Source organism: Manis pentadactyla, chromosome 6 (genome assembly GCF_030020395.1).
Source record: "Manis pentadactyla isolate mManPen7 chromosome 6, mManPen7.hap1, whole genome shotgun sequence".
Classification (NCBI taxonomy): Eukaryota; Metazoa; Chordata; class Mammalia; order Pholidota; family Manidae; genus Manis; species Manis pentadactyla.
In genome coordinates this window covers 121,955,546-121,981,775 of record NC_080024.1, presented here as the reverse complement: position 1 = coordinate 121,981,775, position 26,230 = coordinate 121,955,546, and the positions used below count along the sequence as shown (strand labels likewise).

The 26,230-nt window shown below is 40.1% G+C and overlaps 1 protein-coding gene across 8 annotated transcripts in view; it reads right to left on the bottom strand.

Annotated features, from left to right (window-relative positions):
- LAMA3 (laminin subunit alpha 3) overlaps positions 1 to 26,230 on the bottom strand; it is a 242,243-nt gene that overhangs the window by 33,730 nt on the left and 182,283 nt on the right. For all 8 annotated transcript variants that reach the window (XM_057504103.1, XM_057504102.1, XM_057504098.1 and 5 more), the window contains 17 exons: positions 25,297 to 25,347; positions 24,279 to 24,430; positions 20,829 to 20,939; positions 20,611 to 20,722; positions 13,868 to 14,035; positions 12,755 to 12,951; positions 11,168 to 11,284; positions 10,357 to 10,511; positions 9,927 to 10,068; positions 8,980 to 9,082; positions 7,107 to 7,223; positions 6,847 to 7,026; positions 6,187 to 6,329; positions 3,049 to 3,219; positions 1,446 to 1,597; positions 1,117 to 1,279; positions 551 to 684 (listed from right to left, as the gene is read on the bottom strand). In XM_057504103.1, coding sequence (XP_057360086.1) covers positions 551 to 684; positions 1,117 to 1,279; positions 1,446 to 1,597; positions 3,049 to 3,219; positions 6,187 to 6,329; positions 6,847 to 7,026; positions 7,107 to 7,223; positions 8,980 to 9,082; positions 9,927 to 10,068; positions 10,357 to 10,511; positions 11,168 to 11,284; positions 12,755 to 12,951; positions 13,868 to 14,035; positions 20,611 to 20,722; positions 20,829 to 20,939; positions 24,279 to 24,430; positions 25,297 to 25,347 — 2,368 coding nt within the window. The remainder of the gene's footprint in view (positions 1 to 550; positions 685 to 1,116; positions 1,280 to 1,445; positions 1,598 to 3,048; positions 3,220 to 6,186; positions 6,330 to 6,846; positions 7,027 to 7,106; positions 7,224 to 8,979; positions 9,083 to 9,926; positions 10,069 to 10,356; positions 10,512 to 11,167; positions 11,285 to 12,754; positions 12,952 to 13,867; positions 14,036 to 20,610; positions 20,723 to 20,828; positions 20,940 to 24,278; positions 24,431 to 25,296; positions 25,348 to 26,230) is intronic.

The following is a 26,230-nucleotide window of genomic DNA, read 5'->3' as shown; positions in this document are numbered from 1 at the left end:
TGTTGTTGAAGATCTTGAAATATAAAAAAATTATTAACAAGATACAATTTTATTCTGAGGATAAATACTCAGTATGTCCCATATCAGGATATTCCAAATCCTTTCAAATGTAACTAAGGTTAGGAGCTCAAGGCAGCAATTCTCAAATAGGTCCAGGTATCAGAGTACCTAAAAAGTCATGGTGCACTTTGAGAACTGCTATTTTTTTTAAATTTACAGTAAACACATAATTTTGTGCCTAAATCAGGTACCATCCAATACTGAATATTTTGTGGAAGGAGGCATGAAAAATTGAAAGATTAATTTTTTCAAAATTGAGAAAACTCTTATCAATTTAATATTTTATACAAATGAGGAAAATACTACCATTATCAGATTTCAGGGATGAACTAGTAGTGTTGCATGCACACATAATTTAAGAACTATTGGCCCAAAGCTACCAGTGACATCAACAGTGCTATCTCACTGTTCCATCTCTTCATTACATGTACTATAATTGCAAGTTACCAAAATTATAGTTACAGAGGCACTAGTTTCTGGTTTTATATACCTTCTACAAGGTTCCACTTCAGTTGTGTTCAGATTGAAAGCTTTTTTGAAGTTGTACAAGCTCAGCACGTTTTCATTGAGGTCATCTAATTCAATACAACCTTTGTATGGAGGGAATCTCAGTCTATTAGGAAGCTGAAAAAAATGAAACAAAAAAAGTCTACTAATTGAACAGAGGACAATGATCAGGTGGACCCAGAAACAGTATGATTCTATCACTGTTAATTGTCAGTATAGCATAGGGGTTAAGAATGTGGACCCTGGAGTAGGTGCCCTGGCTTTGCTTTTTACTAGCTGTTTGACCTTGAGCAAGTTATTAAAACCTCCCTATCCCAGTTTCCTCACCTGTGAAACAGGGATAATAGTGATGCTTATTTAAGTTAATGTACTTAAGCCTAGATCATTTCACATAGGAAGTGCTTAGTAAGTGTTAGCTGTTATCACTGAATATGCCCTAAAAATATATAGTTAAATCTGTCTTATATGTGATTAAAATAGAGGCATGAAGTTATTATACCAAATTAGAATTTAAATACTTTCACTCAGTGAAATAAACTTTACACTTACTCTAAAATCAGGTGGGTAACCTCCAACATAAAATACAGCATCTTCAGGATCCAGATTGAGGAGTGTGTTGCTATTCCCACTATCCACATCAAGGAGTTCAGGTGTTCCAGGCTTAGTGGATGTGGCTCTTTGGGTGTAATTAAGCTTTGCAAACTGATAGATTCTGTTTAAAAATAAATTAGATAATAAAGCCATACAGTTGTACAGTTGAAACAGAAATTGAAGAAATCAAAACCAAGATACAAAAAATGGGGTCAGCAACCCGTGCCCTGGAAGTTTGGTGAGTGTAGGTCAGATTAACAAGGAGCGGCAGGTCGTAGGTCTTGTACCTCTGAAATTTCACCCGGTCCATCACGGCCTCCAGAGTTTCACTCTCGGTCAAGTCCTGGTCCACTTGGAGTTCAGCCTCGTGCTTGCCCAAGTTGTAGATACATGTGAGCCGGCCACCTATCACTGCCATGCCAATGTAGTCCCTGGAGGCCTGGAGACATAAAGGCCACCTCAGAGCACTCTGCACACTATATTCTCTCAACTCCCATCCCAAGAGAGAGCATTTCAAATAACTAATGTTTTATATAGTAAGCCTTGGGCAGACAGAATAAGTTAGGTGCATCCTTGTACAGAATACAATAGACAGGATGCTGTATTGACAGTGTCTGAGCTGGCTTTGCTCATGATTAAAGGCACTCATTTATTTACTCCCCCATTCTGTCAATGCACAAATATTTACCAAGCACCTGCCATAAAGATGACCCAGATATACACTCAGGTCTCTGTTGGATTTTATTCTGGTAAGGGAGATAGACTCTTTTTGTTCTCCCCATACCACACAAAGGTCTGTGAACACTTGTGCATGCTTCTGTTATAACTCGTAGCACCCTATATTATCATGGTCAGCTGCCTATGTATCTATCCTTCTTCCCTATTAGCAGATGAGCACCTTAAGGTAGATGCAAATTTTTAAAAATTGTAGTAAAATATACATAACATGTAAATTTACCATTTTAGCCATTTTAAGCATACATTAAATACATCCAAGAAACAAATTTTTGTTTATCATAAAAATGGGGTATGGCACCTAGTAGGTATGTGGTATAAATATGTTGAAGGAACAAAATAATGTGCATTTAGTCACAATACAAAGCAGAGTCATGGCCATAGGAAGCTACAAGTAAAGCACTGACATCTTGAGGCGTGACAGAATGACTGACTAGTTGATTTTAGGAATCTTTAAATATGATGTCCACCGGGGACAGCCAACCATGTCCTAATAGGCCAGAATTTTTGAGAACTTTATTTCGGACATTTCTTTTCTAACCATTGTATCCTAGCCCAGCAATTACCTGTTCCTCTGACACTGATATCAAAGAAATGCATTTTAAGAGGAGGGATTAAAAGCTAAAATAAACTGTCCAAAATGCCTGTAACAGTACTGCTTTAAAGAATTTAGAATTTTAAGGAGATGGGGCAACTGCATTTCTTATTAATTAGGCAGGAGAGGCTTCATTTGGCTCCAGTCCTCATCTACAGATGGTCCCCACCACACAGGTCTGAGGAAGGGTCTGTGGCGGGGCTTTCTGAGCAAGAGGGCAGAGTCACAATTCCATGAGGAAGAACTACTGTCGATTGCCGTGAAGCCCTGGGAGGCTGCCCTGGTTGTGCAGGGAGGGGTGCCGACCTTTAACCCTAGTGTGTAGGTGCTCATGTGTACACACACGAGGCCCACTGACTGAGCCCACTGGGCGGGGCCTCCACGTCCTCCCGCAGGTAGCCATCTGCAGTTGGCGAGAGGCCCTGCACGGGCCACCACTGTGGAACTTTGTTGATGTGTTGGTGGGATTTCTTCCTGCTGCGCCAGTGACACAGTGTGTCATGCATCTTGAAAACCAAATTCTGGTTTAGAAGCAAGGAAAATGTGAAAGAAATACTTACATCTTTATTTCCAAGGTACATTACAAACATATTGCTAGTTCCTCTGTTTTCTGCTGAGTTAGGCCTTTGGAGAAACAAAGAAAGAGACGTGTATCCTTTCAAGTCTTCCAGGTCATTTGGCAGCCGGACTTCAACTCCAGATTTACCGTTGAACCTCATGGGGATGGCAGCCTGCGAGGGTTAGACCCATGGTGAGCAAAGCGCGGTACTTGGAATATAGCTTGTGGCTTTGCACCTACTCGCTCCAAGCCTTTCCCGAGTTGTTACGATAAGCAGCAAAGGAGTGTGAATGTCTCCTAGACCTGGATTACACACTCAGGACCCTGTGCTGGGAACTGGGTAAATCGTTCATGTTCTTCCTGTTTATCAGCCAGGAGTCTTTGAGAAGCACAGTTAATTCTCTCTGCCAGAATAATAATCATTAATATAATAATCCTAACCCTAGCAGGCTTTTGTGCAGATAAGCTAACATGTATGGAAGCACTTATAGGGCTTGGCATGTAGTAAATACATAATACATCAAAAATATTTTTTTAAATGAACTCTTTAAGGAAATCATTCTCCATTAATGTATTACACGTTATGGTTGCATTTATTAAAGGCATTGAGTCCCTAAACATGAGAACAACATGGCTATCTAAAATAGTTGGCTTCTTAAACTTGGTGGTGAAGGAGTTTTTTCCCTTTAATCTGCCCTGGACCAATACTTCTGCAAAGTATATTAAAAAATTAAATCATCAGAAAAATGAAATAAAGAAGGTATTCAAAATACATGCCTACTGATCCCATGCTTGGATGTTGAGGCAATTCAAATGATTAAGTTTCTAGAATTTACTCTTCAGTTGCATATATATATATATATATATATATATATACACACACACACACATATATAATGGACCGGTAACAAAACTTCTCTGACTAATTAGTGCAGGTCTGTAGATCTGCATTAAAACACAGAAAATAAATATTCTCTAACAATCTAAAGAGTAACACTCCTGGGATGATGCTTACACCAGCACTACATTTTATCTATCAAGCACTGAAATATTTGTGCTGCACCTTATGTGTGTAAAGCATTATGTGGGGGGTGGGGGCTTAGTGCTGCGCGAGCTACAGTCTGTCCACTGTGCTCTTGGCTTGGCACCCCTCACCCACACATGGCTCATTTATGCCTGTCTCTTCTAGTAGATCCAACCACACCCTGAGTCCTTTGTGGCATGCTAGTTTTGTCACTTGGAAAACTCCTACTCATGCTTCAAAATTTTTTAAGTGAGGAAATATTTCATGTATACAAAAAAAGGATGCAGAATATGCTGGTATATGCATCATCATCTTAAGAAATCAAACATTACTGCTATAACTGATCCCACCTTGTTCCCCTACCCTTCTTCCTTCTCAGAGGTCACCACCACCCTGGATGTGGAGTCCCACACAGTGTTCCATGCATGGTTTAATATTTCTGCTAAATACGCATCCATCTATAAACTGTAACTAGTCTTATTTCTCATGTTTAAATATTTGTATAGAAGTGGTATCTTTATACATCCTTCTACAACTCGCTTTCCTTGCCTCACTCTGGTTTTAGGTTTATCCATGTGACATGCCCAGCTCCAGCTCCTTCACATGTCTCGTTATGCGGTCTTTCACTGTATAAATGTGTCATAGTTTTATCCATCTCCTGTTGATGGACATTTTGCTCTTTACCAATTATCTTTTGTGATTATAAGCTGTTTCGTGTTGAATGTTCTAATACATGTCCTTTAGTGCTATTTTCAGCCTCTCCAAGCAGAAACAAGTCTTTGCAAGACCCATATGACACCCCTTTCTCAGCTTCTTAGTGTCATCTGAGAGCAACTGCATCCAAGACTTTGCTCAATAATCTCCGTGTGTTCAAACACCCAGAAGCATGCCACGCAAGCCACACACTCAGAAGCACTTGCTTTTTACTTTGTGTTTTATGACTTTCCACTTAAATGGTACCATTAGCCAGGACCTGGTCCACATTAGCTCACTGAACCTCACAGTCTAATGAGGTCTGGGCTATTATTTACCCTGCTCTACAAATGATGAAGAAACTGAGGCAGAGGGAGGTGAAGTGGCTAGTCCAAGGTGTCATAGCTCATAAGCAGCAGAGCTAGGATCAAAACGTAGGCAGTCTGGCTTGGTCAACCAGCTCGTAACCACTGTGCTATTATCCATTTCAAATTTTGTTGAATAAATTAGTGAATGATCATAGAAGGGCAAAAGCTAGAAACACATTTTTTTTCCTGGTCATTTAACTGTTATAAAGTATGTATGGTTGTGAGGAAGATAGTGTCTGCCAGACTGTGCCTTATGCTCTTTGTTTTCCTGCTATAGGTCTTATGCTGGGAGCACTTCACTTTCCTAGAAGACAGGACAGATTTTGAGGCCCAAAAGAAACAATGTTAAAAATGTTCAGCCTACAGATCAACCGCCATGACTCCAGGGCAGTGATATTCTCACCTGGCTTTCTAACCCTGTCTCCAAATATCTCACAGAGGGGGATGGAGGTGGGTGTTGTTAAAAAAAATACAAGCTATTTTATTATTATTATTTTAGGACAAAACACTCGGTGAGAGAGAAGCATCAGGAATTCAGGTACATACAGCTGTTAGGTTAGAAAGCTAAAGGTAAATGGATCAGTGCTCCAGGGGTGGGAAACTGCTGTAATCCTGTGTTCAGAACACTGCCTATGTGGGTAGGAGCCATTCCTCTCCCTCAATAAGGTGGAGTCTACAACTTTCAAGTTACAGTAAGAAAGCAGGTTCTGTGCAGTACCATATCAGTACATTCTAGTCACAAAACCCTTACTTGAATATGCACAACACTCTGCCAGCTGGGGCCTGGAGGACAAGTTTTCCTCCTGCCTGCATCAACTCAGTGGGAAGGAAACCGCTCAGGTCCCTGGCATACAAGGTCATGTAGGGGATGAAGGTGATGTGTACTTTTGCAGGACAAGAGCAGGAAATCAATGTTCCCATTTCAAGCAACCAAAGAATCGGGCAAGAAAATCAACCAGTTCTTGATTGAATAAATACTTTTCCTTTCTTAATGAATGGCGTAATGTCTCCAAGAATGGGCCTTTGGTGCCTGGCCATGTGGGGACACACCTACCTTATTTGCAGCATCTCTGGCCTGCTGAATCAGTTCTCGTATGCGGTCCACATTGTCAGAGATGTTGCTCAGTGGCAACAGCTGTTGGTTGATACTTTCAATCTTGCTCAGAAGATCAGGCAGTTTGTTGGTTAATTTCTTTACTGTTGGTGAGATTACCAAATGGAAATTTATAATTGTGAGTTGAGGAAAGGTTAAATATACATGTTCTCATTCGCAGTATTTGTCAAGTGGTATGTTTGGGTCCCAAATGTTGGACAGAATAACCCAGAATCAGGTGATACCTTTTCCAAATACATCATGGATTTTATTCTGCAATCTAGATATCAAATAATCTTTCTTGACCACTAAAGAAAAAAATTAATCTTGGCTTTTTGATCCTTAGCATCAACCATAATATAGTATCTCATGATACAGGTACCTGTATTTCCACTCTACAAAAGGGAAATTTTATAGCAATGTTGGTGGGTTAAAAAAAAAATTGCACCTGGTCATTTTAACTTAATAGAATACCCATACTCTTTGAAAGTATTATGTGAAACTGTTTTCTAATGTACCATTTTCTAAGATCAGACTTGAGGAGGGAAGAATTGAAACTGTCCCAAGCACACAGCAATGGAAGAAACAGGTGTCAGGTCCTGGCAGAAGGATGTCCGGTACCTGACTTATCCGCATCAGTGAGAGCTTTGCTGAAGTCTTCATTCCGTGTGTGCCCATAGGTCTCCTTAATTCTTCCCAGATCTGTCTGAATAGGGTTGAGTCCCTTCAAAACCTCATCTGTGATGTCATTGGCATTTTTTACCATGCTTTTTGCAGCACTGATCATACCACTGATGTCATCTAGTGCACACAAATAGGGAGGTGTGAGTATCTATGTTCCATGAAAGAAGCCAAGTGCAGTGGCTTGTGGAGATGCTGACCTCTCTGAATCCCACGAAGATCCTCATGGATGGTAGTGATATTGGTGTCTATCAGCCCTTTCTGAACTGTCATAATTTTCAGAGTTTGCTGTAGGTTGTTGAGAGCCGGACTGATTTCTAAAATGGGGGAAAAAGAAATCAAGAGGCAGTTACCCTGTGAATATGATTCTCCATTGGTATTGGTGGTCCCAGACATAGCCTGTGCCTACCAAGAACTGAGTGGACCTGCATCTTAGGGGTCATGCGGGGGATGCCCACTGCAGGTGCCTGGACCCCCAGCCCCAGGGCCCTCCAGGAACAGAGGCCAGGAGCACAGGAGTGGTATCAGGCTCCTGGCAAATGCACATAAAGCAAAGGGGAGGCTTACTACCTCTGGGGGCCTTAACTCCCTCAGGGCAAAAGTCTGCTCAGTAGAGAAAAGGAATGTGTCTGCCTGTGCCTTGCACTGCTGTGTCCCAGGCCATGCTCCCATGGCTGGCACTAGCTGGCGCTCCACATTAGTACATACTTCTTGAATGAATGAATGAATAAACAAATGAAAAAACGATGCAGAAAGGATGCCTCTTTAGTCAGAGTGTAAGACAGGGGTGTTGTTGAGAGAGCCTCATCCAGGCAAACACACTCATAAAGTAGGTGTTGTTTGTTTCTGTTCATTTCCAAACAGACACCTTTAAGGAAATTTAGTAAAAGGAACAGAGTTCATAAGACATCCCTAGCTGGTAAGACTGGAGTCACAGATAACGACTGGTGAATGCTTTAAAACCAAGTTGATATGTGGTTTAAATTATGATCCCAGGACTTGCTAAAATAACAAGGCCTGCAGATACCCTATAATCTATCTTATAGATGGAATCTAAAAAAAAAAATGCTCACAGATACAGAGAACAGACTGGTGGTGGTCAGAGGTAAGGGTGGAGGGCGGAAGACAAGGGTGAAGGGAGTCAAAAGGTGAAAAGAAATAGAAACATGAGAAGAAAGGAAGGAAGGGAGGAAGAAAACTGGTAGGGAACAAAAGGAAAAAATAACAGTATAGTTAGCATCTTAACCCTCTTTAAAACACTGATCTCAACCACTTAGTGCAAATTTTGTAAAAAAAGAGCAGATGTCATATCAGGAAATTTTAATTCTTGAACTTTGCTCGGCAAAGTATTGCTACTGACACATTTTTTTTTGTATTTTGTTTTTCATAAATTTAATTTCTTTTAATGAAAAAAATTATTTACTGGTAGAAGGCATCTAATTACTCTGAAAGGACTAAGAACTTGACTGAGGGCTGCAGTCAGATGTCTGCTTGGCCACGAAAGACTACGACAGAGCAGAGAAAATCAAGAGAGAGCATTTTCAGAACACAAAGATTTGGTAAGACCGACACAGTTTGACTCTTTTTAAAAAAGAAATAAAGGGGTGGGAAAATTTCAAAGATAAAATTTATGTTAAAAAAACTCTCAGGCTTCACAGCGGTAGTGGTTTTTGGTACTTTTTGTTACTAAAATTTCAGGACTTACTTAAGAAATTTTCAGCAATTGCTCTAACGACCTGAAAGTAATTATTTTGGCCTTAAATGAGAAACCTACACTGCACAGACCTCTATGCTATGTGGGTTCCTGATGCCACAGTCACAAGTGGATTAAATTAAATAGCCCCCTGAGGAACAGGCCATCACCCTCAAGACTGATTTATAGTCACAAAGCTCTAGTTCATTTTAGTATGTTAGACTATTGGGTGGAAACATCAGATCTATAAGCCAAACTGTGATCTACAAAGTATCATCTACATCCAGATTCAAGAAGAGCACTTGCATGCAGGGCTGCTTCTCCTCATCTCAGGTCATTTTCGAGCCTTTGACTATCCCAGCCCTCTCCCACCCCAGTACCTTGCTGTAGCTTCTTCTGTGTTAGCTTGGCTTCATTTAACAGTTTATCACTGTTGGAATTCAGGGTTTTAGCTTTTCTTGGGAGATCTTCCTTTATCACATTCTGAAAGCAAAGCGTTTACCAGCTGTAAGCATTTGGTGTTACCTTAGGAGATATGGAATAAGATCTCTCATTCTATACTAAAGCTCTTACCTCCAATCTTTAAAGGATGTAGTTTGAAGGTAAAGAGGAATCTAAAATGACTGTTCCTTAAAAGATACAGTTATCTTTTCAGGTCAGCTATCTTTTAATGACAAGGTAGACATTTGTGGCTTGGGGAGGTGGGCCCATCTCTGGGAACATACCCACAAATTATGCAACACCTGCTCTTTTTCTCAGTGTGACTTGCACAATACCCTCTGCAATGACTGAAGACAGATCTGAATTGCTTTCAGGTTTTTAATTTCAGGAAGATAAAAGTTTTCAAGCTTCCAAGCAAGCCTTTCCCCTAATTCTTTGGTATTACTATTTTGTTCTTTATTTTTAGATATAGGAATATTACATGGTACAGATACAGTTCCACAGGACTCCACAGACTGCCCAGGTATAAGACAAATGACAAGAAATAAATGGCTACCAAACCGTGTAAAAATCTCTTGTCTTCTTTGGTAAATGTTAATACAGAGTCATAGCCTATACAGCATACCTGGTAAGAAGCAGGGTATAATATTCATTTCAGTTCAAAGTTGATAATCAGTGTAATTTCTATCTGGTTTTACAAATAGTTTTAAGAACTGCTCTACATACATTAAACACTCAAATACGTACAGAAATGACCCACATCTAGGGCAAGTTCAAGTCTATTCTACATAACAAGTTTCTACTTACAATAGTTCCCACAAAAAGAAAATAAGGAAATGAGTTTTCTCGGAGTGCATTTCCCGAAGGGGCCAGGGCAGGTGCCTACCTGGAGGGCAGACTCTGATGCACTGGTGGCCTTGCTGGCCGCGTCCTCGGCCACTTTGATGGCACTGAGGATGTTATCGTAGGCAGTGGCGGCGTCCACAGCGCAGCGCACCAGCTCATCCCCACTGGCGCTCCTCTTGATCCTGGAAGACAGCACAGGGGCAGTGCTCCAGTATACGCCCTGTCTGTGCTGAAGCCCCGAGCCTCTCCCACTCCTCTGGCAGGTGGAGACCGAGGGGAGTGGGCCCCACAGCTCTGTCCCAGGGGTGCGGCTGGCACTCAAGCTACTGCTGCAGGTTCAGACCTGGCCCTGGGTCCTTCCCTCCCCTGCTCCACACATATATTTTGGAGACCCAGCGCTCGCCCGGGGGCGGCCTTCATGCTACGCTCTGGCAGCAGACACATGCGGTTAGACCTCTGGGGCCACTCACTCCTCCAGCTGCTTTGCCAGCTCTTGTAAAGACTGTGCATGCTTTTCTGCCTCCACCACCAGGGATGCTCTGCTGGCAGACTTAGAGAGTTCTCTCACTTTGTCACTTAATTCGAGTCTTGCTTCACTTAAAGTGGCAGCTGATTTTTCATATTCCTATTTTTTTCCAAGCAAACAGAGACAGGGTCAGTGTAAGTAAGGATGATATGTGCCATTTTCTTGAAATCTCTTATAAATGACATGTTTCCAGGGGGCAAAAAGAAATTTTTTTCAAAGCTCATTTACTGCACCAATTAGTCCTTGGTTACTACAAATAACAGCACTGGTAACATTCTCCCATGTTTTTCCACCGTTTGAAGTTTCTCTTATGGTGGCTACCCCCTTCAATACATTTTATAAAAGTGCACTGTTATCATTAATAAAAAGTTGTACTAAATCTATACACTGTTTTTGTGATTTAGAAATAGTGATTAAGAAAGATATTTTCAAAATGTACATAGGGCTGCTAAGAAATGTTGTCCATACTTTATCAGTCCTAAAAGTATGCTTAATATTTTAAAAATAGCAGTACAGTTCTTTTTGTTGTTATCACAAAAGTAACATTTGTTCACTGAAGGCAAGTTAGGTATGAGACAAAAGAAGACACGTCATTCACACCCCTCCCACAAAGGCGCACCACTGTTAACATTTGGGTACAGTTTCTTCCATCTAAAAGACAAACATTGGAGGAAAAAATAGGTTGGCCCATCTCAGTTTTCTTGCAATACAATTTAAATGTTTCCCATTTTCCAGAAAACTCGCTCCATCTCTACCTTCTGGCTTTTCCGCATCAGCTGCAGCATGATGTTGATTTGCAATAAGGAAGAGTTGGCAGTGGCTAGATACTTGGTGAAATCACTCTGCAGGGAATTCATTTCTTTAATTTGTCTCTGGAGAGAATAAAAAGAGTGTCCGCTTGAGCTACATGATGTTATCAGAAGGCACAGGCACTTTCACTGGACAACAGCTTATAAGTAATTTCAGAGTCACATTGTTTCCTTGAACTTAAAGATTGTCCAGGCAATGGCAAAGTGAGGGAACTTAGTTCCCTTTCCAGTGCGGGTGTGTTGTCATAGATTCTACAAACTATGTGCCAGGGAAACAGTACTTCTCACTGTTGAAGAAGGTTTTAACTCTGGGGTCAACTCAGCCATATAGGTGGACAGATAATTAAGCTCTGGTTCATGGAGCAGAAGGAAGTAAGATTTTAAGGAAAGAAACAAGCACCAACCATCAGCAAGCATGCTCGAGGTGCCAGCCCCCATGAGGCTGTGGGGGTCCTTCAAGGAGACAGCACATACAGCCTGAGAACGCCGGGCCAGCAGGCTGCCAAAGGTCAGAACCCACAAAACTGGATCCTTCCCTTGGCATAACCAGTGATCTCCAATAGAGGTGTTCCTGTCTAAAGAGGCTTTGGGGGTTAAGTATATTGCCATCTGCTAAGATATGATTTACAGGGAGCTGGGATGCTGAGACCCCACACAGTCAAAAATCCACCTATAACTTTTGACTTCCCCAAAACTTAACTACTAATAGCCTTACTGGCAACATAAACAATTGATTAGTATCTATTATGAATGTTATATGTATTTTATACACATACATATTCATCTTATAAAAACGTAAGCTAGAGAAAAGAAACTCTTTTTTTCCAATTGTCATAAATCTCTAAAAAACAATCTTCCAATATACTTACTGAAAAAATTCTGCATGTAAGTGGACCCACAAAGTTCAAACCTGGGTTACTCAAGAGTCAACTGTATTTCTTTTTAATGAGCTCTTCTTTTTAGGGGTCAGTCCTATGCTATTCTGCTCTGATCTTACTATCCTTTCATACCCCCCACATTTTTGTTGTTAGCACACAAGGTATACCACTGAAAATATATAGTATAGAATTGTGAGCCCTCAAATCTGTCACTGCAGCTCCTACATGGGGCCTGTACTTTAACTTATTACCTATAAAGCAGATAATGCCTTAAAATGCTTTTGCTGGTAACTATGATGTTTACACATCAGACACAAAAAATCAGCTTTTAAAACATATATTATATACTTGGTATCAAGTGTCATGATTTTAGTTTAATTTCTCATCTACTTGGAAGCATTATTCCCCTGGTGTTCTATCAGCCAGGGCAGTGGTAGAGTCATTGGTTCTGCTTTCTCTGTGATTTAAGTTCAGAATCTTTTCTACTGACTGAGGAACAGGACTGACTTTGGTTTGCATGTAATGCCTCATTCCTGTTTGATCAGCGTTTGCTGAACAGACAGGTGCTTGGCTGTGCCACACTGTTCATGAAGAAGATCCCTCCCCCTCATCCATGCTGTTAGTGTCAGCGAGCAGATCCCAACTGCAAGCGCACCTTGATGGATGCCAGATCCTTCTCGTTCTCCCGGTTGAGGCCAGTGGCTTGCTTTGCCTGGGCAGTTGCCTGCTGGAGCATAGTGCGCAGGTCACTGAGCTTGGCTCCGTATCTATTTAAGGAATCCCGTATTCTCTCAATGAGCCCGTTGTTCTCCACCTGGTGATTTTCTAGCCAGCTCTTTACCCGATTGAGCACTGTAATACATCATTTTTTTTCACTTGAGAGATGAGCATATTGAAACTAAGTTATAAAGACTAGAGAAGAATTGAATTGTTACACATTTCATGGTTTCCTTGAACTTGTGAGGGACTGGGAAAGGAAGCTAACACTTATGCAGCCCCTGCTACATGCATTGCACATGTCACCTCATTTAACTTTCATGATAAACACATGAAAACAGCAATTATCATTCTCATGTTTCAGATAAGGAAATGGGTGGCCCGAGAAATCAGGTGATTGACCTAAGATTGCAGGATCAGTCAAGCTTGGGACTTGAACTGCAGAGTATAAAGCACATGCCCCTTCTGAGACAAACACTGTCCCTTGGAGTTAAAAGCCAAGACTAATAGTAAGAAAATGTTAAGAGAAAACTGCTTTGAGTATTTTACTAGAGAAAATAGGCACCAAACTAATATTCTCACAGTTTTGAGCCAATGAGGATTTTTCTGTAATCAAAACCTTTTGAAAGACTCAGTTAATTTGATAGACTCACTAATAATTACTACACCCATTTCTTTGGTTTTTGTAATAGTAGTGTTAATATCAGTTTGTGATTCAAAACCCCAATGGTGATGAGGCAACCATGAAAAAATTATGAGAAAGTGGAGCTGAATGAAAAAATGAAAATTCAGTTAAAAAGGAAAAAAGAGGTATCAGTATCTAATATTTTAGGAGAAGTCCTAATATTTTTGGTATGATGGTAAGATGTTATATTCTACAACCTCTGGGTAACTTGGAGGGGCTATCCAACCCCACCACATGCTCTAAAAATAATATATACTGATATGATGATCTCCTCCTCCTGTAACTGGGACTCGATATTGAACTTTACACACTGTGTTCCAAACCAGTTAGAATGGATCAGAGGCAAGAATTTGGGGACATCCTTACAGAGCTGGGCCTCTGTTTTTTCAGCCTCTGCTTCTCTCAGGTGCTTTGCGAAGTTGAAGTTTCGCAATTCTCTCATCATGCGCTGTGCTTCCTCCAACTCTGTGGAAAGATCACGCGAATAGAGAGTGTTTCCTTCTCCGTCCATCCCAGATATCTGCTTCAAGAGAACTAGAAAATGAGAGGAAGGATAAAAGAAGGCGATGTGAGAGGTGAGACAGAGAACTCCTCCCCAAACCACATATAATATGAAAATATACTTAATACAACTAATCCTAAAAGAGCAACAGGAAAGAAGGCTGTGCCAGATTGCATACACCTGGAGAAAAGAGCAGACTTCATGAAACAGGATAATATACCAAAGCCTTGATCTGACAGGACCCAAGCCCTTCCCCCACCCCAGCTCACTGGTGGGAGGAAGATAAATGGAGCGGGGAGTGGGTGGAAGCCTAGGACTGCTGAACTCCCAGCCCTGGAGATCTGCTTTGGGAGCACAAACCTACATTGCATGGTGCTCTGGAGATTAGTGTGGTTGGAAAGCTAAGACAGGCAGAATACTTGGAGAGGCTGAGATTCCAGCCATTTGTAGAAAACAGGGATCCCCATCTGGCTGCTCTGGGACAAAAGAAAGGTGGGCAGTCTGAGAGACTTTCTAACAGTGAGAGGGCTGCTAAAAGGGCAAGGATTGCACAGAACTTGCTGCTTGGGAGAAAGGATAGGTGGGAAAAATTGTCTGAGCACTCTCTGCCCAACAGGTTGGGAACTTTCAGGAGCTTCAGGCACTCCATCCCCCTGGCTGACTAATCAGCTCTGAGGACTCCCACTGTGGCATGCAGCCTATTGCACCTTCCTCCTGGCTTGCTGGCACCAGTTTGCAAGCCAACAGTCCCTGCCCTGGCGTCAGACCAGCCAGAGGGAGGCCCTGCTGATGGCAGCTACAAACACAAAGCACAGAGGCTTACACCTCTGTGCTCAGCCCACTGGTTCTGACAGTGGAGACAGGCACAGTAGCAGGGGAGCAGGAAACAGCTTTTTCCTCCCCCCAGGCACCAGCACCGCCCCCTTGCAACCCCCAACATCACTCCAAGGGCTAAGCAGATCCAAAGAGTAGAGCTTCTGGGCACTAGAGGGGGCCATATATATACAAATATGAAATGTCAAAAGAACCTGGTTCAAACCAATATCCTACAAACACCAGAAAAAGGGCCACATGAAACTGAACTCATCAATCTTCCTAAAAGAGAGTTCAAAATAAAAATCACAAACATGCTCATGGAGGTACAGAAAGATATTCAAGAACTCAGAGATGAATTTAGGATGGAGATTCAATCATTGAGAAATTCCATATCTAAAATGAAACATACAATGGAGGGATTTAAAAGCAGATTAGATGTAGTAGAAGAGACAGTAAATGGAAGAGAAATTAGAGAAGAAGAATATAGAGAAGCTGAGGCAGAGAGAGAAAAAACAGATCTCTAGGATGAAATAATATTGAGAGAACTGTGTGACCAATCCAAATGGAACAATATTCACATTATAGGGGTACCAAAAAAAGAAGAGAGAGAAAAAGGGATATAAAGTGTCTTTGAGGAGGTAATTGCCGAAAACTTCCCCAATCTGGGGAAGGAGATAGTGTGTCTCAGGCCATGGAGATCCACAGATCTACCAACACAAGGGACCCAAGGAAGACTACACCAAGCCATGTAATAATTAAAATGGCAAAGATCAAGGATAAGGACAGACTATTAAAAGCAGCCAGAGAGAGAAAAAAGATCACATACAAAGGAAAATACATCAGGCTATCATCAGACTTCTCAACAGAAACCTTACAGGCCCGAAGGGAAGAGCATGATATATTTAATGCAATGAAGCAGAAGGGCCTCAAATCAAGAATACTCTAACCAGCAAGATTATCATTTAAATGTGAAGGAGGGATTAAACAATTTATAGATAAGCAAAACTGAGAGAATTTACCTTCCACAAACCACCTCTACAGTGCATTTTGGAGGGACTGTTATAGATGGAAGTAGTTCTAAGGCTAAATAGCTGTCACCAGGGGAAATAAAACCACAGTAAAGAAAGTAGAACAATTAATTACTAAGCAGATAGAAAATCAAATCAACTACCCCCCCAAGTCAGTCAAGGGATAGACAAAGAGTACAGAATATGATACCTATTATATAAACAATGGAGGAGGAAAAAAAAAAGAACCTTTAGGTTGTGTTTGTAATGGCATACTAAATGAGTTAAATTAGATGTTAGCTATAAAGGGAATTACCCTTTAACCTTTGGTAACCACGAATCTAAAGCCTGCAAAGGCAATAAGTACATACCTATCAATAATAACCCTATGTGTAAATGGTCTGAATGAACCAATCAAAACACATAGAGTCACTGAATGGATAAAAAGCAAGACCCGCCTATATGCTGCCTACAAGAGACACACTTCAAACCCAAAGACATACACAGACTAAAATTGAAGGGATGGAAAAAGATACTTTGTGCAAGAAATAGGGAGAAAAGAGCAGGAGTTATAGTACTTGTATCAGACAAAATAGACTTCAAAACAAAGAAAGTCACAAGAGACAAAGAAGGACATTACATAATGATAAAGGGGTCAGTCCACCAAGAGCATATAACCATTATGAATATCTAACACAGGAGCACCTACATATGTGAAACAAATATTAACAGAACTGATGGGGGAAATAGAATACAGTGCATTCATTTTAGGAGGCTTCAACACTCCACTCACTCCAAAGGACAGATCAACCAGACAGAAAATAAGTAAGGAGACAGAGGCACTGAACAACACACTAGAACAAATGGAACTAACAGACATCTACAAAACACTCAACCCAAAAGCAGCAGAAAACACATTATTCTCAACTGCACTTGGAACATTTTCAAGAACAGATCATATACTAGGCCACAAAAAGAGCCTCAGTAAATTCAAAAAGATTGAAATGGTACGAATCAGCTTCTCAGACCACAAAGGTATGAAACTAGAAATAAATTACACAAAGAAAATGAAAAAGCCCACAAACATATGGAGGTTTAAAAACACGCTCTTAAATAACCAATGGATCAATAACCCAAATAAAAAGAGATCAAGCAATATATGGAGAAAAACGACAACAATAATTCAACACTGCAAAATCTGTGGGACGCAGTGAAGGCCATGCTAAGAGGGAAGTATACTGCAGTACAGGCCTACCTCAGGAAAAAAGAACAATCCCACATGAACAGTCTAAACTCACAATTAATGAAACTAGAAAAAGAAGAACAAATGAGGCCCAAAGTCAATAGAAGGAAGGATAATAAAAATCAGAGGAGAAATAAATAAAATCGAGAAGAATAAAACAATAGAATCAATGAAAGCAGGAGCTGGTTCTTCAAGAAAATAAACAAAATAGATAAACCCCTAGCCAGACTTAACAAGAAAAAAAGAGAGTCTACATACACAAACAGAATCAGAAATGAGAAAGGAAAATTCACTACGGACACCAAAGAAATACAAAGACTTATGAGAGAATACTATGAAAAATTACATGGTAACAAAGCAGATAACCTAGAAGAAATGGACAACTTTCTAGAAAAATACAACCTTCCAAGGCTGACCAAGGAAGAAACAAAAAATCTGAACAGACCAATTACCATCAACAAAATTGAACTGGTAGTAAAAAAAACTACCTAAGAAAAAACTCCTGGACCAGCTGCTTTCACTGATAAATTTCATCAAACGTTAAGTGAAGACCCAATACCCATCCTCCTAAAAGTTTTCCAAAAAGTAGAAGACAAGGGAATACTCCTAAACTCATTCTGTGAGGCCAGCATCACTCTAATACCAAATCCAGGCAAAGACACCACAAAAAAAGAAAATTACAGACCAATAGCCCTGATGAACATAGATGCAAAAATACTCAATAAAATATTAGCAAACCGAATTCAAAAATACCTCAAAAAGATCATCCATCATGATCAAGCAGGATTTCTTCCAGGGATGCAAGGATGGTACAAATTCGAAAATCCATCAACATCATACACCACATCAACAAAAAAAGGACAAAAACCACAAGATCATCTCCATGGATGCTGAAAAAGCATTCAGCAAAATTCGGCATCCATTCATGATAAAAACTCTCAACAAAATGGGTATAGAGGGCAAGTATATCAACATAATAAGGCCATATGTGACAAACCTACAACCAACATCAGACTTAACAGCAAGAAGCTGAAAGCTTTACCTTTAAGACTGGGAACAAAACAAGGATGCCCACTCTCCCCACTTTTATTCAACATAGTTCTGGAGGTCCTAGCCATAGCAATCAGGAAACACAAAGAAATAAAAGGCATCCAGATTGGCAAGGAAGAAGTTAAACTGTCACTGTTTGCAGATGACATGATATTGTACATAAAAAACCCTAAAGAATCCACTCCAAAACTACTGGAACAATATCTGAATTCAGCAAAGATGCAGGATACAAAATTAATACACAGAAATCTGTTGCATTCCTATACACTAACAATGAACTAGCAGAAAGAGAAACCAGGAAATCAATTCCATTCACAATTGCATCAAAAAGAATAAATACCTAGGAATAAACCTAACCAAGGAAGTGAAAGACCTATATCCTGAAAACTACAGGACACTCCTGAGAGAAATTAAAGAAGATACCAATAGATGGAAATACATTCCATGCTCATAGATAGGAAGAATTAATATTGTCAAAATGGCCATCCTGCCAAAATCAGTCTACAGATTCAATGCAATCCCTATCAAAATACTAACAGCATTCTTCAATGAACTAGAGAAAATTGTTCTAAAATTCATATGGAACCAAAAAAGACCCCGAATAGCCAAAGCAATCTTGAGAAGGAAGAATAAAGCTGAGGGGATTACACTTCCTGACTTCAAGCTCTACTACAAAGCCATAGTAATCAAGACAATTTGGTACTGGCACAGGAACAGACCCACAGACCAATGGGACAGACTAGAGAGCCCAGATATAAACCCAAACATATATGGCCAATTAATATTCTATAAAGGAGCCATGGATATACAATGAGAAAATGACAGCCTCTTCAACAACTGGTGTTGGCAAAACTGGACAGTTACATGCAAGAGAATGAAACTGGATTACTGTCTAACCCCATACACAAAAGTAAACTCAAAATGGATCAAAGACCTGAATGTAAGTCATGAAACCATAAAACTCTTAGAAGAAATCATAGTAAAAAGTCTCTTGAATATAAACATGAGCAACTTTTTCCTGAATGTACCCCCTTGGGCAAAGGAAAGAAAAGCAAAAATGAACAAATGGGACTACATCAAACTAAAAACTTTTGTATAGCAAAGGACACCATCAATGGAACAAAAAGGCATCCTACAGTATGGGATAATATATTCTTAAATGACTTATTTGATAAGGGGTTAACATCCAAAATACATTAAGAACTCACATGCCTCAACACCCAAAAAACAAATAACTCAATTAAAAAGTGGGTGGAGAATATGAACAGACACTTCTCCAAAGAAGAAATTCAGATGGCCAACAGGCATATGAAAAGATGCTCCACATCACTAATTATCAGGGAAATGCAAATTAAAAACACAATTGAGATATCACCTTTCACCAGTTAGGATGGCCAACATAGAAAAGACTAGGAACAACAAATGCTGGTGAGGATGCAGAGAAAGGGGAACCCTCCTACACTGCTGGTGGGAATGTAAACTAGTTCAACCATTGTGGAAAGCAATATGGAAGTTCCTCAAAAAACTAAAAATAGAAATACCATTTGAGCCGGGAATTCCACTCCTGGGAATTTACCCAAAGAATACAACTTCTTAGATTCAAAAAGACATATGCACCCCTATGTTTATTGCAGCACTATTTACAATAGCCATACAAAGAAATGGAAGCAACCTAAGTGTCCATCAGTAGATGAATGGATAAAGAAGAGGTGCTACATACACACACACAATGGAATACTACTCAGCCATAAGAAAGAAACAAATTCTACCATTTGCAACAACATGGATGGAGCTAGAGGGTATTATGCTCAGTGAAATAAACCAGGCAGAGAAAGACAAATACCAAATGATTTCCCTCATTTGTGGAGTATGACAACGAAGTAAAACTGAAGGAACAAAATAGCAGCAAATTCACAGACTCCAAGAAGGGACTAGCCATTACCAAAGGGGAGGGATGGGGGAGGACGGGTGGGGAAGGAGGGAGAAGAGGATTGAGAGGTATTATGATTAGTGCACATGGTGTGTGTGGGGTCACGGGGAAGATAGTGTAGCACAGAGAAGACAAGTAGGGACTCTGTGGCATCTTACTACACTGATGGACAGTGACTGCAATGACTTATGGGGGGGGACTCGATAATAAGGGTGAATGTAATACCACATTGTTTTTCTTGTGAAACCTTCATAAGAGTGTATATCAATGATACCTTAATAAAAAAAATAAAATTAAAATGAACAGCCATACAAACAAATCAAAACAAAAAAGAGAACTAGAAAACATTGAGGAGTTAATTAATCTGGGAATTCTGGACTCCAGTAGACTACTCAAAAAAAAGGGGGAATAGAGATTTTTATGGAGGGTTCTTGTTAGTTTTTTAGTATTATTAACTACAGGATCTTTTTCATAATGTTGGACTCCTAAAGGGAAATTCTTCCAGTGTCCAAAAAAGCCTATGTAACATAAAAACTATTTAATTGAACTAAGTTTTCTTACTGTGCACATTCCGGATGACATTGTTAATCTTCGTGTCCAACTCTTTTGCACTTTGGGCCGTCTGATCAACACTGTTATGTAATGTTTGTGCTTTTCTGGCATTTACTTGAACCTATGTGAAAAATAAGTTGATTAACAACAAATTAAGTTGAAGGGGGAGAAAACCAACAATATTTTGAAAGAAAAAAAAAGTTAATGTTATTGACCCAATACATTACCTTCTCTTGCAAAGCTTCAAATTCATGATTCAAATTACTCAGTTCTTTTTCCAGGCCATCCATTTTTGATCCATGGTTTGAAATGGCAGAACGGTAGTTGAGCAACTGATTCTGAAAGTAAAATACACAGTTAATCTCCCTTTAGAGTGGGAATTTGGAATAAGTCCTGTTAACTTGGTGAACCAGGTGATGATATGAAAAGGCTCATTGAGCAAAAACAATGCTGATCCAGAGGGGAAAAAAAGGGTTCTTTGAAAAAAGCTATGTGAAGAATCAACTTTCTGATGTGAATTGTGACATGGCTGTAAAATAAAGCAGCAAAATTTAGAAACATGAAGAAACAAGATATACTTCACTGGAATTAATGATATCACCTTACAGAAATGAGGGTGATACCACTTACCTGATATGTTCATTTCGATTCTACAATAAATTCATCTATTTTTAACCTTTATTTAAGCTTACAATGCTAAAAGCAGTGTCTATAGCTACTTCACTGAAGGAACTATCATATTTAAAGAATTTTAGAGAAGAAAGAGAATGCAGAGTTCATTTAACTGAATGCCCTCCCATTACAAATAAGAAAACAGAAGACCCAGGGAGTTGACTGACTTGTCTGCGCCACGGATGTACAGCTGATCAGGGTTGGCTTCAGGACCCAAATCCAGGATCCTAGTCCTTTTTTGGATACTAAACTCCATTATTACTTTTAGAGGTGACATAGCTGCACATAATATCTAGAGTAGTGATTATTTTTAACATTTTGGAGAAAATTCGCAAATACCTTGAAAAAAATTTATAGAAAAAAGCCACACCATTACTTCCATTTGTGTATGAGGGCCAGTGTTGGGTAAAAGAACACAGGCTTCACAGCTTTAGATCCAAACCTAGGTCAGCCACTTAGTAGACAAACCCCATGGAACCTTATCTCCATCAGTAAACTGGAGGTTGTAATATTAAGCTGCTGTGTTGGTTTTGATATAAGTGGGCTAATAGAGTACAAAATGCCGTGTACCCACAAGCATTCAAAAATGTCTATATCCTTCTCACACTTATTCCTACTGAATTTTCATAGTGTGTGTGTGATCTAGCAAGAAGATGGTTCTATTTTAATTTTCCTATGGGAAAACTATGGCCCATCATTCTATAGAATGTGAGAAGACCTGGACAGGAACAGTGAGTAAAGCACGGTCTTTGAATTGGATCTTGGTTAGAATTCTAGAACCACCATGTACTAGCTACTTAGCTTATGATGCCTGTTAAATGAACATAACACTATTTTCCTCATAGGATGTTGTGAGATTTCAGTAAAGCAATTAAGCACAAATCCTAGCTCCTAGGAGCCTGCTGAAATGTTGGCTCCCTTCCCTTCATTGAGGAAGCACAGTAGTATTGATGACATCAAAGTAACTCCAGTGGCCTTTTCCTCTCAAAACATAAAGGCCTTTCCCCCACCCACCACTTCCCCTCTATATTAAGCCTGTAAATCATGGACTAAAATTACCTTGATGGGATAGAAAAGACATGTTTTTCTAGTTTTTTTTTTGCCATATGTACTCAAATATAACCACTAAGAATGAGCCCTCATTCCAAAACCACTTATTGAACATTCCCCGAAGTCTCTTTCACTATGTCTGGTTTAGAGTTTATCTCCTCTGCTGGACTCTTTGGCCTCGGTGAAAATACCTTTTTCATTTCCACAATTTTTAATTGGATCTTTTCATATCCACCTCTTCTTGTGTGGTTTCTGATTTTTTTTTGAAGTGTTCTAACTTCTCATTCCTTTTATTGGATGTTTTCTGCACAGTAATTTCCCCATTGTCCTATGATTTTCAGTTTTCCCTAAAGGGAACTCATCTCTTGAAGATCCTTCTGCTGATGTCTTTTGTATTATTATTTGTCTATTCCAATGCTCTGCAGGTTTATTCTTATTCTGAGTGGGGGCTGCCCCTGCTCTCTCTGCACTGTCTGTGCCCGGTCCAGTGATCTTAGGACACCCCACCCTTAGTCCAGGTCAGGTCTTATATTGGCAGCTTAGGAATTGTCTTCTATGGTGATGTTGAGGATCCCATTCCAGTACAGACCCTGGTTTGTAGATCTTACGCAGGTCCCAGCTGTAAGGGTGTAGCTTTCCCAGGTTTCATGTCACCACTGCCCAACAGTGAGCCCTGGGTGATTTCCAGGCTGCTTTCTCAGCCTGCATTCATAGGCAGAGGAGCTCCCTGTTGCCCCAGAGATCCTGACTCCAGCCCTTTGGGGCACTGTAGGCCCATTACTTCTCAGGATACTCTCTAGGCACCTACTTCCCAAGGGCACATAGAACATTCTCCCATAAACCTCAACATGCTGAAAAGGACTAGAATCATTTTAAGCATGTTCTTTGACCACAATGGAATTTTTAAAATTAGAATTCAGTAACAGAAAGCTCTCTGGAAAATCCCCCATTTGGAAATTAGCAAACTTCGAAATGACTCAGGAGCCAAAGACATGCCACAGAAGAAATAAGAAAATCTTTTGAACTGAATTAAAATGAAAACACAACATTTAAACATGTTTGGAATACAGCTGAGTAGTACTTCTTGTAGCATTAAATGCTTATATTAAAGCAAGACAGGTTTTATTCAGTAAAATAAGCTTTCATTTTAAGAAACTAGAAAATGAATAGTAGGTTAAACCAAAGCAAGTAGAAGGAAGAAAAAATATGGACAAAACCAGAAATGAATAAAATCAAAAAAAGAAAAGCAATGGAGAAAAATCAATGAAATAAAAAGCTCAGTAACATCGATAACTTGCTAGCCAGAATAATCAAGAAAAAAGAGATAAGGCAAATTACCAGGAATGGATGAGATCAAATTACTACAGATTTTGCATATATTAAAAAGATAATAAGGGAAAATTATGAACAATAGCATGTCAATACATTTGGTAATTTAGATGAAATGGAAAAATTATCTGAAAGGTACAAATTACTAAATATCACTCAAAAAGAAACAGATAACCTGAATAGTCCCATATCTATTTTTTAAGGGTTGAATTTATGGTTTATTTTTTTTTAAACTTCCAGCAATGAAAACCCCAAGCCTACATGGCTTCCCTGGAAAATTCCATCAAACATTTAAAGAAGAACTAATACCAATTTTCTACATGTCTGTTTTAGAGTCTTCTGAATGCAAGATATTGAGCTAAAGGCTCTATAGGAAAAACTGGCCCAGGAACATTCAGTAAATAAAGAATATTCACTGAGAAATACTAGTTTTGTGTGTTCACTAGTACTTTCCACCTGTAAAAATCTAATCTTTACTTGAATCAGAGGGAAAAGGAAGGCCCTCTTAGCCTTAAATGGATTCAACGTCTTCCCCTTTCCTGGTTGAGGGGCACTCATTCAGGCAGCACCTAGTCCCCGTGTATCTATCTGGGCCCGGCTTTGTGCCGGACCCACAGGGTACTTACCCTCAGGTCCTTGGTCTGTGCCTCCAAGTGCTTCATCTGCTCCAGAGCACCCGTGCTGCCACTCAGGCCCTGCAGCCGAGCCTTGACCACACGGAGCTCCTCACCCATGGCAGTCAGGTCATTCAAGAGTGTCATCACACAGCTGTCACAATCTGCAGGGAATACAGTCAGAGGCAAGTGTGCTGCAGGCTGGAACCAGAGGGATGCAAGGGCACTGGGGCTGTACAGCCCAGCAAGTGTAGACAGTGGTCTTAATGGCAAAACTCACAGTCTGCATGTGTGAGGGAGGGTCACAGATTCTGAAAAAGGGAGGTCTCCAGACAGGGAGAATTAAAGAGAAATTGTGGAGTGGGGGAAATGGGTGAAGGGGGTCAAAAGGTACAAGTGTCCAGTTATTGGAAAAGTAAGTTCTGGGGATGTACAGCATGGTGACTATAGTTAATAACACTGTATTGACATTTCGAAGTCACTGGTAGAGTAGATCTTAAAAGTTCTCATCACAAGAAAAAAATTTGGTAACAATGTGAGATAATAGATATTAAACTTTGTGATAAAAATTTCACAATGTGTATATATATTAAATCATTATGTTGCAGAACTTAGACTCATACGATGTTGTTATGTCAATTATATCTCAATAAAATTGGTAAAATGGTGATCCTATGCATCTTATTTCTTATTTTGTATGTACAAAAAATAATAATACATAGCTTTTATTTATTCAGTGCTTGCTACATACATGGCATTGTAATAGGGATTTATAAGCATTTTCCCAAAAACCCTATGAGGTAGGTGTAATTATTATGCCCATTTTACAAATGACGAAACAGGCTTGGAGAAGTAAGGTCACTTGGCCAAGGTCATAGAGCTAATAGTTGATAGAGGCTGGGTTTGACCCTAAGTAGTCCTCCTCCCACCACTGCTTTTTCAGACTGGAAACCACATGTCCCAGCAAGGGGCTCACATATCTCAAATGAAATCCCACCACGTGGGAAGGAGAGGGACTTTCATTTCTTACCATCACATTCTTCTCCAGGGCTGCCATCTTTGGGTTCTTGGTTTATGCAGTCTGAAATGAGGAATAGCCGAAAAAGGTACTGTTTTTAAATCGTCTCCTCATCTGCTTTTTAACCTGGCTCTCAGAACTGGGAAGACGTTAGCCACCCAAGCCCCTGCATGGCCAGCTCTCCCCCCCTTTCCCTCCCTCAGCCCTGCCATTCCTGCGAGCTGTCGCCTCCCAGTGGGCCTGCCGCAGCAAGTCCTCTGGTAGCCTCTTGATTACCCATTCAGTCTCTTCTCTATAAAGGGTCATGACATTCTTATCAAATTAAAGCTCCAAGTCGGTAGTTCAAGATTTTCTTCATTTAACAAGCTCCTATGCAATGGCAGACATCTCTTCCAGGGTCATTCAAGAACATTCAACAAACATTCACTGAGCGCCCCAAACACAGTGTGTGCCACGGCCCTGTACTATGTGCAGGACATACAGATATACCAGGACAAAAGTTCCTTCTGTTCTTTGGTTTAGTGGCCCCATAGGGCAGGGCAGGGAGACAAGCAACAAAACAGGGTGACAGATGCCGGGAGAGGGACCTGCCTATGATGCTAGTGGACCCACACCACCAATGAGCGCTCGTATAAGCCCAAGTTTGAGGTTCTCAGCTATGGTCAGGAAAGCCTGCTGGTCAGCCTTGGACAGTCTTTATTCCTCACACTTTCGCGCTTTCTCCATAACATGCATTCCTACACTGAAATGCCCTCTCCCTTCCCTGTGAAAAATAGTCTAACTTCATCACAAGAAAACTCTAAGCTTGAAATTCTCCTAGACACACTACAAGGAGGCTTTCACATTCATTCTTCTCAGCAAAGGGCAATATTCCACACTTTTATGTGTGTATATATATGTGTGTGTGTGTGTGTGTGTGTGTGTATATATATTATATAATACATAT